At 38.0% G+C, this 16,270-nt stretch overlaps 1 protein-coding gene across 2 annotated transcripts in view; it reads left to right on the top strand.

Moving 5' to 3' along the window:
- cdh23 (cadherin-related 23) overlaps positions 1-16,270 on the top strand; it is a 294,684-nt gene that overhangs the window by 132,081 nt on the left and 146,333 nt on the right. For both annotated transcript variants that reach the window (XM_077196907.1, XM_077196908.1), the window contains exon 9: positions 3,713-3,791. In XM_077196907.1, coding sequence (XP_077053022.1) covers positions 3,713-3,791 — 79 coding nt within the window. The remainder of the gene's footprint in view (positions 1-3,712; positions 3,792-16,270) is intronic.

The following is a 16,270-nucleotide window of genomic DNA, read 5'->3' as shown; positions in this document are numbered from 1 at the left end:
AGTAAAGGTTTGTGTAAACATAAAATGCTCCAGAGAATGAGAGAGACAGACAGAAAGAGAGAGAGGCAATTTGGCTGACAAAGAGTGATAGAATGTGTGTGTTGAGTAATTAGACAATAATTATTGGAGAAGCAGCATTTACACCTGTGAACTCTCGCTGGAATATTCTTGTAATTATAGTGATAAGTTTATGATGTGACTGGCTCAGCATGAGGGTCACGAAAGGTCATTCAGCCTGAGATTCACCACCGGCCATTCATTCCTGTCTCATTTTACTCTGTGTGTCAAACACACCACCACAGGCTCTGAGGATGTGTGTGTGTGTGCTTTTGTGTGTGTATGCTTCTATCTGTGTAGAATTAAAAGTGGAATCAGAGTAAAATAGCTCTGGTTTATAACAGATCATAAAGTAAAAATCAGAACTGCTGTATCGATTTTATACTGAAGAGCAGTTCAATAAAAAGTAATGAAATATTAAGTAACTCATATTTTAGACACACTATTGCCAGTTACAATCATTTTTCTGCACTAAACACAAATGAAACGAAAATTTTAAATGATGCAAAAACAGTTTAAGTCTTTAAACTTGAATTTTAAATAGATCGATAGATGGATCTAGCATATTAACTCATGAGCGTGTCAGTAGTGAAGCATTGTGACACGGATCTATCAGTCGTCTCAGGAAGGTCAGGAGTAAGAAGACAGTGATGACTTTAGACCAGTTGTTCTGTCTAAATGTGGCGGTCAGCATCAAGTTCCAAGTGGACATGATTGATTTTGGCATTTCATTCCTTATATCCTACATCAGTGCTGGAAATGTTGAGGAACCACTATTCAAAAAAGACAAGAGGTCTATGTGTTGAGAATTAGACACTCGAAACACGTGCGGCCTCAATAACTGCACACGTCACACTAGCATGTTCATATAAAACGATGTTGACACGTACACTTAGCCACACGCAGAGAGCTTAAAGCTTATCTTCCCTCACTCACACACACACACACACACACACAAACGCACGTATGGAGTGTGTCGGCTCAGACGACGGGCCTCAGGCTAAGTGACTGAGTGGGTGTGGAGAGTTCTCAAGGCTACTGACATTTACACGCAAACAGATATCAAACACGCAGAACTGTCGTGGGTCATCTGTCAAAACACAACTCTTAACCCCTTGTCCAACTCAGGTGCATCGCTCTCGCACACACACCTGGAGAGAGATCCGTTAGCCTTCCCTCTCATCTCAATGGCTTTTTTACATTGTACAAGCACTTAATTTAAAGCAATAATTTACCCAAAACTCAATTCTCATTATTTACTTAACCTTAAATTGTCCCAAACCAGAATGATTTACTATATTAATTTAGTGAAGATTCTTAAATTATATTTTTGTATATGTTTATAATGTTTTGGGTAAATAATGACAGAAATAAAATTTTCAGATGAACTACTCATGTAAGAGTCCGCCTAAAAATTTGTCAATACTGAAATATATACTTTATATAGAAGCTCATTCATGCCTTATATTGAAATAATAATGTAATTGCGATAATAATTGCGCCTCACAATGTGACTTTAAATCTCAACTTATTTATTGGAATTGTGACTTTATATCTCACAGTGTGATTTTTAAATACCACAATTGTGACTATTTCTTATTTTAAACTGTACACTACTGTTCAAAAGTTGTTGGGGGGGGGGGGGTATATTTTTTAAAAATACATTTTATGTTTTTGAAAGAAGTCTCTCATGTTCACTAAGGCTGCACTTATTTGATCATAATACAGTAAATATATGGTGAAATATTTTTATAAATTAAAATAACTGATTTTTATTTCAGTATATTTAAAGATGTAATTTATTCCTACAATAGTAAATCAGAATTGTCAGCATCTTTCCAGTCTTCAGTGTCACATGATCCTTCAGAAATCATTCTAATATGATGATTTGCTGCTCAAGAAACATTTCTTATATTTATCAGTGTTAACAGCTGTGATTCATTTTTTTTTTTTAAATCTGTAATATATATTTCTTCAGAATTTTTTGATGAAAAGAAAGTAAATAAACAGATTTATTTGACATAAAAATGTTTTGTAACATGATATATGTTTTCACTGTTACTGTTAAAAAATTGAACAGTAACAAACTTTTGAACAGTAGTGAATATCAATTATTTTTTATAATCAATTATATATCTCACAATTGTTTAATTTCTTATAAAAAATCTGAATACACAGCTAACTTTTGAATGCTCTATGGAGTGGTGTAGCGTGCAAACCATTCAAACTCCTAGCACAAGCGTAGCTCTGCGGGTCATGTTCACGCCATAGAAAGCTGAATCCACCTGCCAAATGGACCAAAGTTTGAGAACAGCTAAAACGTAGAGAAAAACAATGTTTTGCAGGAAAAGTGGGGTGTTTTTTCACAGCTGTTTGGCGTTTTCTGTTGTCAGGGTGACATTTAAAGGCTTTTTAGGGGCAAACACAATTTGGCTGTCAAGCGCTTGATCTGAAATGGTGCAAGAGAAGAGACACGGATGGAGGGAGGATGGAGGAGTGGACGAGAAGGTGCAGGGCGAAATATTAAGGATGAGAGGAAAGGAAAGAGATAGAGAAAGACGTGTGCATGATTGAACATTCCACTTGTGCGGCTGGAAAGAGAATAGCTCACAAATTACTTCAGCCACACTTCATCCTCTGTTCAGTCGCTCACTCCCCGCTTTTGTCATCCATTTCTCCCTCTCTCCTCCACACCTCCTCACGTTCTTGCGCTAAACGTGCTGTAATTGATTGTGTGCTGTAATAGCAGTAGAGTGTTGGCAGAAATGAAGCATAAACAGCTCTCAGACACTATTAGCTGGATCAATGGCAGATGCTCCCTCACTTTTCTCTTTAAGCATCTGTACGCTTTCTCATTCAGGATCAAAGAGCCCTCTAACTTGGAGTATTTTGTCGTTTGTTATTTTTCATGTCTCATTAGATTAGTTCGTTCTTAAAGCTGATGTCAGTGTAACATCCCTCACCAGGTCCGCAGTTGCACACGAGAAATACAATGACGGCAAAAAATATTTGGACATTTAAAATGTCTAATTGTCATTGCATTAGACAAAATAAAACCATTTATTGTAAAGAACGACAGCACAAGCACACATTTCATGCATTGAGTTTTAAAAACAAATTATTAAAGAATACATTTTGAGCCAGATTCACTAACAGTGCAAACCCTCTTTTGGCATTAAAAAACTAGCGCTGAAAAGGTGTCAACAGGGTTATTTTTAAAGGCTGTTTGCATATGCATTTGTAAGAGTTACCCTTCCAGGTGCAAAATTGTATGGGAGGAGAGTATTTAAATGAATCATGCAAGGTGATTTACTAAGGTTTGCGCTCGTCAATTTACTGGTGTTTGCTCCATTATTTAACGCCCAAAAAAAGCATGTTTTAAACCAGACGCTAACTCGCGCTGCTCTTGGCAGATTGTGCTGGTCATTATGGAAATTATCCGGCTGCTTCTGTGTTCTTTAATTTGTGTTTCGTCAGTAGATCACGCGCAGAACTTTCCTCTCCCATCTGCACTGTTTTGGAATCGCGCTCTCATGCTGGAATTTGCCCTGTTCAGTAAATCTGGCCCTTAATGTTTAAACTAAAGACAAAATATTTGTGCACTTCTATGCATAATTGTCATGTTTCTCTCTCTTCTCTCTCTGTGTGTCTGTAGGGTTATGAAGTCCGTAAGATCAGGGCGATTGATCAGGACTTAGGTCGACCACGTGGAATTGGATATACGATCGTATCAGGTCAGTCACATCCATCATGACTATCACATTCTAGGATTTGATCCTCAGAGGTGCTTATCTTTCAGTCAGAATTTGTAGCAAGAGAGCATAGCCTGCCTCTTTAAATCAGCACCACTGCATTAATATATAGTAAAAAGTAGCCTACCAAAATACAAAAGTTTTATAAATAATAAAATGATACTAGTCTTTGCGTGGTACAGTTCAAATCAGTATATGTAGGCTACTGTTTGACTAACAGACAATTTGCCATCAGATCATTATTATTAACAAGTATAACTGTTAAAATCACTTGAATGTTTAAACTGACAAGACCTAAAAACATGTTAAAATTATAAACTTTCTTGAAGAAGCAGCACTGGCCCGATCCTTTAGATAAGTGATTATAGTTTTAGGGGGGCTGAGAACTGCCCGACTTTCGTTCATCTTCGGAACACAAAAGTTCATAAAGAGATCGTAAAACTAAGCCATATGAATTGAGCGGTTCATTCCATGTTTTCTGAAGAGACACGATCACTTTATATGATGAACAGACTGAAAAATGTAGGCTTTTATTGACACAAACATTGATCAGCCAGCGAACATAAAAGAAGCTCAACTGAACCTGCTTGATGCATGAGAACATACCTCATTGGTTCTTGCTGAAGTTCAAACGTGCTGCGCAACACGAGAATGAACCTCATTGGTTCTTGCTGAAGCTCAGACGTGCTCCATAACACGAGAATGAACCTCATTGGTTCTTGCTGAAGCTCAGACGTGCTGCATAACACGAGAATGAACCTCATTGGTTCTTGCTGAAGCTCAAACGAGCTGCGTAACACGAGAATGAACCTCATTGGTTGCTGCTGAAGCTCAAACGAGCTGCGTAACATGAGAATGAACCTCATTGGTTCTTGCTGAAGCTCAAACGAGCTGCGTAACACGAGAATGAACCTCATTGGTTCTTGCTGAAGCTCAAACGAGCTGCGTAACATGAGAATGAACCTCATTGGTTCTTGCTGAAGATCAAACGTGCTGCGCAACACGAGAATGAACCTCAATGGTTGCTGCTGAAGCTCAAACGAGCTGCGTAACATGAGAATGAACCTCATTGGTTCTTGCTGAAGATCAAACGTGCTGCGCAACACGAGAATGAACCTCATTGGTTCTTGCTGAAGCTCAAACGTGCTGAGCAACACGAGAATGTACCTCATTGGTTCTTGCTGAAGCTCAAACGTGCTGCGTAACACGAGAATGAACCTCATTGGTTTTTGCTGAAGCTCAAACATGCTGCGTAACACAAGAATGATCCTCATTGGTTTTTGCTGAAGCTCAAACGTGTTGCGTAACACGAGAATGAACCTCATTGGTTCTTGCTGAAGCTCAGACGTGTTGCGTAACACGAGAATGAACCTCATTGGTTCTTGCTGAAGATCAAACGTGCTGCGCAACACGAGAATGAACCTCATTGGTTCTTGCTGAAGCTCAAACGAGCTGCGTAACACGAGAATGAACCTCATTGGTTCTTGCTGAAGCTCAGACGTGCTGCATAACACGAGAATTAACCTCATTGGTTCTTGCTGAAGCTCAGACATGCTGCGTAACACGAGAATTAACCTCATTGGTTCTCGCACATTAAGCGAACATGCTTGAGCTTTCATAGAATGCTCTATGCTTTATGAACTTTTTGAAGCATCAAAGTGGTAGTTGCGTACCTGTCAATGGAGGGACAGAAATTGTTTTTGGGTGAACTATCCCTTTAAGAAGAATTCATTTATTTACAATGAGCTTTATTGAGATATTATATCACTTATCCAATTATATAAAAAAATAATGGTTATAAAATAACGGTGTCCTTTAAGGCTTTTCAAGCAAATACTTCACAGAGTAGAATGACACAATATTATAGCAATAATATTAGACAATAAGAAGAAAAAGAAGATTATATTCCTTTTATACTTAAAAATATTTAATAATTTTTAGATTTACCTTTTAAATGTTTGATGTTTTTTTTATTATTTTCTATTTAGCATATCCTCCTGATTCCAAATCTGAAGATATACTATATATATCATCTCCATGTCCCATTATGTTGGTGTTTTGGTTTTGATTTCAAGGTTGTGTTTTAAGGTTGTGTATGGAGCACAGTGTCATCATATTTTCATCTTGGATGTCAATCTTTTGTTTTGTTTTTTTAAAGGGAAACTGTTTATCCACAGTATTCCTGCGCCCCATGACGCTTTGCGCGAATTATGGGTGTAACTTCCGTTAAGCTGTAAACAATCAGTGAAAGACTAGCTCTGGACGCAATAATATATTTTTAAACCGTGTACGATGACATTACATTATTCTACTTACCCTTCAACCATTGAACATTAAAAGGACATTTAAAAGTGTAAAAGCGTAAACAAGGTACTTTCAACAGACCATGAATAATCTATGAAAAAGTATCTTTCCACAGCAAAATCGGCGTTAATCTGTATTATGTAACATACGTTGCCTTAATAATAAATAAAAAATGTTTTACTTCAGCATTGCGTGATACTATTTTAAAGTGATTTCAGTCATTTTGACAGATAATAAATTGTAAATTTCCCTGTGAAACCAAACCTGGAAAGAGACCTGCAGGATTTGGGGAGTATTCCAGTGAATTGGTATAGGCTACATCGTAAATTAAATCGGGAGAACAGACCACAAATGTGCAGTATATGTTGACCTTTATCATACTATTACAGCGAAATTCAAAAGTAAAAAAGAAAATAATCATGAGGAAAAGAATGCAGAGCTCTTACTATAGATATTCTTGTTATAACCTGTCACGTTAAAATACCAAGTGTTACGTTATTCTGATGTTATTCTTAGATAAAACATGAAAGAAAACTGATAGCTCATTAAGTCAAACTGACGGATCAGCTTTATTTGTAGGGCAACCTTCTGATTTGAAATGATTCGTTTCAGTCTTTTTGAATGGGAGTTCCCCAAACCGGAAGTGCCACCCATAATTCAAAACGCAGTAAGCTCGTCAGGAATAAGGTGGATACGATCTGCTATGTTCTCCGTATCTTTGAATGAATGAGGGATTTATACGTTCATCTTTATCTAAACGTAACACTTCTCCTGTGTTTAGTTGCAAAATGTTACCTTGAATTATTACCTGTAATGGCCATAAAGATTTAGATTAGCATGAATGTGAATATAAAGTGAAACCAGAACAAATTTCTCATACGTGTTAAAAAGTAATCACACAACTAATGTAAAGCTGACTGTTCTCAGCGTTCCAAAAAACAAAACAAATCACAATATGCATTTCATTGCATTTCTAATGCTAACTCAAAATGCTCTTACTCTTAGATTTCAGAGTAAAATTCTTACTTCATGGCAGTATGTGCTTGGATCACTGTCCAGTTACAGCAAATAACCACAACCAGACAATTATACAATGACTTTGACAGTGCTTATAGTATAATTTGAGTGTTGAGTATAGTATGGTTTTTCATGCTCTAGTCTGAAAGACAGTGGCCTATATGTGTCACATTAGTGCTGGAGTGATGTGTGTGTGTGACTGAAAGCCTTTGTCGATTTAGTCCATACATGAGCTTAACACAGCAGGACAAACCTTCCCACAGCGCAACACACACACACACACACACACACACACACACACACACACACACACACACACACACACACACACACACACACACACACACACACACACATTGTGTATGGCTTTCCCCGTAGATCACTTTCATTGCTATCAGCATGAGGCAGACAGAGCAAAGGGGGGGAACAGAGAGAGCGAGAGACAGAGAGAGAGAGAGAGAGAGAGAGAGAGGGAGAGGGAGAGAGAGTGGGTTACACCATGTGTTCTAGATGTATATTGAGAACCTTCAGTGGGTAAATTTGGTGTTGAATGTGTTTTTGTAGCTGAATATGTGTGTAGATATTGTATTGTTGTGCAAGACAACGACAAGCAGTTTTACATCATCACACCATATGCTCCGGCCACTGGCGTTAAGTTGCTTAAGGGCCGAAATTTGCCTACACTGGATGTGAGTGTCGCTTCAAAAGCATTATACCCATTATAATCAATGAAGCTGTCTACACTGGATACAGTATACAGATGCACGTTCAGTTTCTGACATACTTCACCTGCTTAAGTCTGCCGACAACCGAACAAATGGAAGAGTGAAAGGAGGTTTGTTTTGACGGATCCAGTTTAAACGGCTTATTTGCGTCTTTGTACTGACTTCAAAAACAAGATGATGATTTATTTTAATGATGTCCCAGATTGCATTGGAGGATTACATGTTTTTTCGGAGCATTTTGTTTTGAAACGAGGCACAGTGTAATGAGTTCGCAAAGAAATAAAAAAGGTTTTATTTTAGGGATGCGCGATATATCGACCACATATCGATATCGGCTGATAAATGGTCATTTTTAATCCAATCATTATCGATCCGATAAGAAAATTAGGCCGATATATTAAAGCCGATAGATAATGTATTATTTCCTTCAGCAGAGACACTTCAGATTCGCACTGTTTACCATGATGGTTTTGAATTGCTTGATGATATATGATTGGAATCATGTGCAGCACAAATCTGTCATATTGGCTTAATAATATTATGAGAACATGACTGAAAAAGGATGTTGTGAATTCTTGTTCGCCAGTGTTTCAGCGTGATAAGCGCGTTGTGGCGGAAAGAGCGCTTCTACTGAGTCATGCCTTCAGTTCGCTTGAGCATTTGCAGCATTTTGTGCCATTGCAAGTTTTAATACTATGTTAATTTTGTTTATATATAGCTGCTTAATCTCATATACGATGCGTTTCATTGAGTTAAATAACCCGCTAGAAAAGTTCTTCAGTTTCCAGTGCTCGTTCTCTTCAGCGCGCGCAGATCAAACAGCAATGATGGCATTTGAAATAGTAGGCCTAATATTAAAGATGTTTACTGTTACTGTAATATTAAAAATGTAAAAAAAAAAATCATCAAAAACATTGATGCATTGTTATTAATAACTAGCACTTTTTTGTTCTCGTATTAATTTAATCAACAATATGATTTGATCAAAATAATTTTCTTATTGCCCGTGCGGGGGCTATTTCATTTTCTTTATCCATTGCACATGCATTTTCTTTATATCCATTGCAGCCCAATGTTATCCAATGACTTGTTTGCATTATATAGGTAATTTTTATTATTATTATTTATTTATTTTTGTTAGGAAATATATTTTTTGGTAACACTTTACAAAAAGGTCTCATTTGTTAATGCATTAAAGTGCCCCTATTATAGACCTTATGTAGCCCCTCCGCTTTTCAGCGCAGCGCTCGTTGTCTTTTGACTTCCGGTCTGTATTTTCACAGCGATCTTGCATAGGTATGAATGAACTGCTCGTAAAAAAATTCCCGGTCGACATTTGTTAAGACATCTGCTTTACAATGCTTAAGATAAACATTACAATGCTCATGATAACTTTTGTTAACTCTACAATAAGTAAATCCACTTCACCAGCTAATTACTCGTGGACAGCGATGCCATAGAAATATACAGAGCGACCGCAAAAATGGAAGTTCAAAGACAATATTCTAAAGATGACGGCGCCCACGTTTCTCTGGTGCATAAGGTCTATAGATTTTTGAAAATGACCTTTCATGTAGTGTGTAACATAGCTCTAAGTGAATGAAAACATCCTGCAAAGTTTTAAATATGACATCATATTGCTCAGAAAATCCAAACGGCTTGATTATTGAGAGTGTTTAGACTTTTTGAGGATTAAAAAAAAAAGGAGTGAATGGATTTTTTCATTGTATGGTGGTTGTGTCCACACACTGCAAAGACAAATTTATATTCAAAAAACAAATAAAAGTGAATTTTGAATTTGATGACCCCTTTAAAGGAGCCGCCCCTTAAAACGGATAAATTTCAGAGGGTCAGAATGAAAATACATTTTTTCCCACATATATATTTGTTTTTTTGTGCAAAAAACTCTATTACAAATATAAGTGAACCTCAAGGAACATTAAAAAAAAAATCCATATCATGACCCCTTTAAAAAGTTTATATATGCAAATGTTGTTGAAAAAGTCATTGATGTTTTTCTCATTAAGTTATATTAAAGGACAAAGTGTGTAGTTTCTGTTTTCAACCAGATTTTCTGAACATCTGCCATTTGTCACCCCAACAGATAGTCCCGCCCCAAACTCATGCCATTGGTTGTTGCTCAGTACTGGTCGTGATGCTCAAACATACAGTTCCATGTTTTCATATTGCCAATTTGAGGAAATTCAGCCTATGAATTATTTATGTTAAATTGGGGGAGCAAGTACTAAAACAACACCAAAATTACATGCTTCTCTTTTAATTGTCATATTTATTGTATTTTATGTGTTGCAGCACAGTTTGTTACTGCCACCCTAATTGAGATTAATGTCCACACCACAGACTCATATAGTTTTCACTGCACATTGTAAATGCAACTGTGACAAAAGTTGATTAGGCTTCCATTATGTCGCTCACATTACAGTCCTGAAGTAATCTGTAAACACACTGAGTCTCAAACACATAAATACATAACATAAATAAATGAAGCCATCGATAATATACAATACAATGTACTGTTAAACAACTTGCTTTTTTTTTCACAGCAGACGTGAGGTAGATCATAATCCTTTTTTTGTTACCATTTATAGACATATTAAGTTATATTTTCAGGATTTGTTTTGCCTTTTTTTGATAGGATATTTTAGGGAGATTAAAGAGGGATTCCCTTAGCTGGGAACTCGCCATGTATTTTATTTTAAAGAGCAACATGCAGGTTGAATTTATAACTGAATTAATACTTGATATTGTCTGAAGAGGTCTTTTAAAAACACATATGTAGAAATTACTAATGAAATCTCATTTGATGTAGAGAATTTGATGAAAATGTGCTAGGCTCTGGAATACGCCTTTCCCGCTATAGCAACGCGTCATATGACTCAAAGGCCGAGGTAAACAAGAGCTCGCGGTCAGCTGTAGTTAGAGCGGTAGTGAGAGACAGAGAAAGTTTTAGATTGAGTTTTAGAGATGCCATAATGGTAAATTGTTGTGTTTGTGCTGGTTGCACGAATTCCAGCCTGTCAGGACATCGTGTCCATCATTTTCCTTCCAGGAAAAACAAGGCTTTTCGTTCTTGGGTGCGTTTTGTGCAGGTGAAGAGAGCAGACTTCACTGACGCCTCTGTTACCACACACTCGGTCGTTCGTAACGCACATTTCACTCCGGAGAATTATAGACCTGGAGATTTTTTGCATCACAGACAGATGGTTTAATTAATACGGATTTGCAAACATTGCATTTTGCTGTCTTGCTCTGTGGTGTTTCCAGTGTGAAGTATTTACACACAGCTCAATGCTGTCCTGCTTGCTGGCTGCAAACTGCGGAATAGATTTCCTGAGGGGGGTCTCTGTGTCTCAATTGAGCCGCGCCGTCGTTCAGGAAATCCATTCCACAGTTTGCAGCCAGCTAGCAGACTGGCCGGCGGGAACATAGATATCATATAGAGACTAGATGGCCTATTGGCCGCTGTGGCGCAAGAAATGCGGCCGCCATCTTAAACCGGTCATACTCCTATTTCCGTTGCATAGCAGCAGTAGATGCCAGAGCACTGTGCAGCATATTCCTGCTCAAATCGGCGGACCATCACTCGGGGATTACTTTTCACAAGTTAGATTTAACATTTAACATTACCGTACTATTGGTTGTATTTTGTGAACAAAATATTCAATGTGTCCTGTATCGTAGCTATGTGTATGACCTTTGCAGCAAAAAAACCCGCGTGAAAATCAGTTCGGTATTCAGTGAGATATGATTAATTAAATGCGCTGACAGCTCATTGCACCTGCCAAACAGATTACACTGAGCGGAGCGGGTGACCGGTTTAAGATGGCGGCCCCACGGCTCGTCCGCGCCAATAGGCAGTAGCGGTCGATAGGGCGTCTATCTATATGACATCTATGGGCGGGAATCACTTTTGGAGTCATTTCAGCAGGATATCGGATATCTCCGCAGGTTGGATCGGGAAAATCCGTTACATGAATTACACTGGTATCTGTCCCGATACCGACACTGGATCGGATCGGCCCCATCCCTACCTGTGGGCCATATGCATGCTCGTCAACATCGGAGAACTCGGTTTCTTCATTCACACCATTGTAACCTGAGCTTGAACTTGACCAGACTCCCTCGCCCATCATCACTTCCGGTTAGTTCTTTATAGACGCGGAAGTTATTTTATCACAATTTATCTCAAAATATCGTTAAATATATGGCTAAATATATATTACTCCAGTTCAGAAAATCTAGTTGTTTTATCATCAACATACACTATGCTAAATAGGGGTGTCCAACCTGCATGTTGCTCTTTAAATATAATTCTATGATTTAATGTATTTATGTAAATATAATTAAAATATGATTTTACAATATAAATATAACTTTATTATGCATACATTTCAATTATTTATTTCATAAAATGTTATTTAAGTGTTGACTGATATAGGTCTGGTTGGGATATTACCAAAATCTATAAAGCAGGGAGGCAGATGGCAAGTAACAATGCTTTTATGCCATTTGCACATAGTATTTACAAAAAAAATGCGTCTTCCAAGCGAATGTTTTGTTATCGTCTAATGACAATAATCACAAAATAGCCTCTTCAAGTTCCTGTTGTGCAGGGAGGCTTGAGGACATTATTTTTGAGAATCGTTACATCAGCCCAAGTCGCATCCAAAATTACATATTTTTCAGTTTTTAGAGGAGAGCTGGGAAGTGGACAGATGAATATTCTGGTGAAATCTGATAGCTTTGACATTAAATTGAGGAGCATTAATGCAAAGATTTCATATGGAAAGGGGATTGTGTCAATTTCCTCCAAGCGGTTCAAGTCTAATGGTCTAATCAATAGGACAGGGATCCGTGATGTAGGTTAAACATTCCCGCTGGCTTGTGGAGCACTGCTATTTCCTGAACCTGATTCTGTACTCCGTAATCACAAGAGCTATTGCATGGGCCCTGACCCTAGATCAGCGAAATATCCCTAGTTATCATTCATAATGGTAATGGCTCTATTAGAATTCATACTGCATGCTCTCTCAAAGCCGTTGTGTGAGAATCTAAAGGGGACAATCAAAGAAGCAGGGGAAAATGGGTAGAGCGCTCTCCAGGAGCCTCAGGTCGAGTTTGAGATCATATGAAATGGTTTGTTGAGCGCAGTTTCTTTCCTGTGTTAATTAGGGTTGTGCAGATAGATAGATCGGTCGATCGATCGATAGATATATAGATAAATAGATAGATAGTCCATCAAAAGAAAGATTTTATGATTCTGATTCGATGTTGATTGTTTAAGTTTACATTACAGAAACAGACTTTTCAAACAACCTTTACACACAGCTAATCTCATTAGTGCCGATGCACTGGTAAATTCATCAACATGTAATGAATGAACATCTCAGGAAGCGATAACTGCATTCCACATCAGAACTGAAGAGTGTGCGGAGCGGAGAGACAGTGGCTGGTGTGTGTGTGTGTGTGTGTGTGTGTGTGTGTGTGTGTGTGTGTGTGTGTGTGTGGCTATAGGCTTCTCTCTGAGCATTAATGTTGGGTTTTCACACCTATATGCGCACGTGTACGTCTTTATATGTCATTGTGGTGTCCTTTGAGGCTGTGCGTGTGTTTCTGTGGGGACTCGTCCCATTAGTTGAGTAATTAAGATAAATGAGTTTTTAATTGCAGGGTGATGTGTGTTAATGATCTAGAGACTAGAGATCATGCTCTCTTGTTCTCTCTCTCTCTCTCTCTCTCTCTCTCTCTCTCTCTCTCTCTCTCTCTCTCTCTCTCTCTCTCTCTCTCTCTCTCTCTCTCTCTCTCTCTCGCGCGCTCTCTCTCGCTCATTTCCCCCAAAGGTGTGATGACAGTGCTGTTGATGTTATTATTTACTGCCAAATTACTCCGCTGTTCCTCAGGCCTCAAACTTCCTCTCTAATCCTGCAACTTGCCCTCGAATGGTATTATATGATCATGTGTGTGACTTCTGAAGTCAAAAGTTACTAGGTTGTTTTTTTAGGTGTTGTGTAGTGATGCACCGATTCAGATTTTTTTTTTACAAGCAAATTTGCTAATTCCGATACTGGTTGCCAATTTTTTTGTTTGTTTAAGCAAAATAAGCTTCTTTGCTCTATAACAGGCCAAACTGGCCTTGAACAAAGAAAATCTTCAGCCATTTGAAATTAGTGGCAACCACTGAATTTTAATCACGATCCAAGCACACACATGTAGCATGAACAGTTGTTTTTAATTTAAATGAGATAATTTCAAGATTTAAAGCAAAAATGTAATGGTCTGACTAGCTTTGTGAAATTATGCTACATAAAACACCTGCACAAAACAAAAATAGCAGACGAACTGAATGAAAAGGCAAATTCAATCTATGACAGTAGTAAAAAAAAATCGACGGTTTCTTTGGGTATCGCTGTAAGCAGAAAATATAACGCTTATAAACGAACAGGGCGGAAGGAAACAATCCTTTATTTATCAGCTTAATTTAAAAGAACATATATCGGCGTATTCGGCTATACCGATATGGTGGTCGATATATTGTGCATCCCTAGTCCTGTTTACAGACCTCATATTTCCACACAAATTACATTTTGGGAAAAATTATTGCAATGCAGTTTGTGCGCAAGTCTGGAAAAGAGGCCAAAATAAAACTAAAAAAAGTTTTGGATTTATGGCCGGTCGACCGAGTTAAATACATTTATGGTTGCTATATTAATATAGAATTTAACATACGTGTGATAAATCAGATAAGATCAGCCGGAACTATCCATATTATAAATCAGAAGGACTGATGCTAAAGTATGTGTGTGTTTAAACTGCAGCACAACTCCAGGACAAGTTGGTACAACTGTGACTACTGAAGCGAGAGGGAAGGTGTGTGTGTGTGTGTGTGTGTGTGTGTGTGACAGACAGACTTGTGAAGGTCTTCAACATGCTCTCATGCCTGTAGAATCCATTATAAAGTGCCCTGGGAGAACAGTGTCCTGAGTAGCCCAGCAGTGCTCACAGATATGGCTAGCAGCCCCTGCAGCTACGGTGGCTTTAAAGGGCCAAAGTTAAAGCCTCATTAAATCACCCTGGTCTTTCAGAAGCAGATGTGAACTGCTTTTGATTCAGAGTTCCCGAAAGGAACAGATCTACGTAGCCCCGCTATTCCTGTGACACTGAAGCTAAATGTTACCATGGAAACCTTATAGAAATTTGACCGGCTTTATGGAGACCAGTTCTTATTGATTTACACTGTTCTTATATAGGGAACTGGACTCTCACCAACACTGAGATTCCACCAGGAGAGATTCTGTTGATGTGTGCAGATGCCAGTTTAGGAGCATCTCATAAACTTTGAGAAATATAACCACACACACACACACACACACACACACACACACACACACACACACACACACACACACACACACACACACACACACACACACACACACACACACACACACACACACACACACACACACACAAACACACACACACACACACACACACACACTCTCTCTTTTGGCTAAAGTGTCGTACTCAGTGGACACCGGACAGCTTGCAGGCCCATTTTGCCTTCATCAAAGAGTTGGATAAGCAAGAAGTGATATTCACACACACACACACACACACGCACGCACACACACACACGCACGCACACAAACACACACACACACACACACACACCTCAGCGGATGTTTATATTATGTGTCTATATACATTCCACACTCCTCCCCACAGAAAATCTTCAAGTTTGTTTGCACATGCATGTGCAGTAGATTGAGACTGGATCATGCATGCACACACGTGGCCAGGGCTTGAATGTCTGCTCAATTTTATAAGGGCTGTCAAAGTTAAACAGGTAAACAAATATTATTAAAAATGTAATGTTGTTATTCTAGTTATTTTAACTGCTTTATAATTTATTATAATTTGTCATTGTAACTGTTTTGGAACAAAACTAATTGGACTTTGGAAACGATTGAAACTCTTTCATAAAAGAAAAATGCATGGGTATACTGTGTATAAATATTTATATACAAACACAGTAGTGGCCAAAAGTGATGCCCGGAGGGGACATTTGTTTTTAATGACCCTACAAGTTCTATTACATCATTAAAGCGAAAATATTTGACTTTACTTTTACTTTTATTTTCACATTCAGGTAATTCCGAATCTAGTTGGGCAATAGATGTTACCATACAAAGATAATAACATACACAAACAGGAATTTTGCCTTTGTTGGCAAAAAAAAAAAAGTCTCTGTTTGGTTTTACACTTTTTGGATTTAAATAGGCAAATGCATAAGACTCAATGATTGGATCATTATTGCAGTAATTATTATGTTTCTAGCATGTTATATGTTCAGCATGTTATATGTTCTTCTAACCCTAGTTGATGGAGTGTGTA

This window comes from Siphateles boraxobius, unplaced genomic scaffold (assembly GCF_051911475.1).
Source record: "Siphateles boraxobius isolate OS27281-9 unplaced genomic scaffold, OSU_SipBor_1 37, whole genome shotgun sequence".
In the NCBI taxonomy this organism is placed as follows: Eukaryota; Metazoa; Chordata; class Actinopteri; order Cypriniformes; family Leuciscidae; genus Siphateles; species Siphateles boraxobius.
Note: the sequence above shows the minus strand (reverse complement) of the source record. Positions and strands in the feature narration are given on the sequence as shown.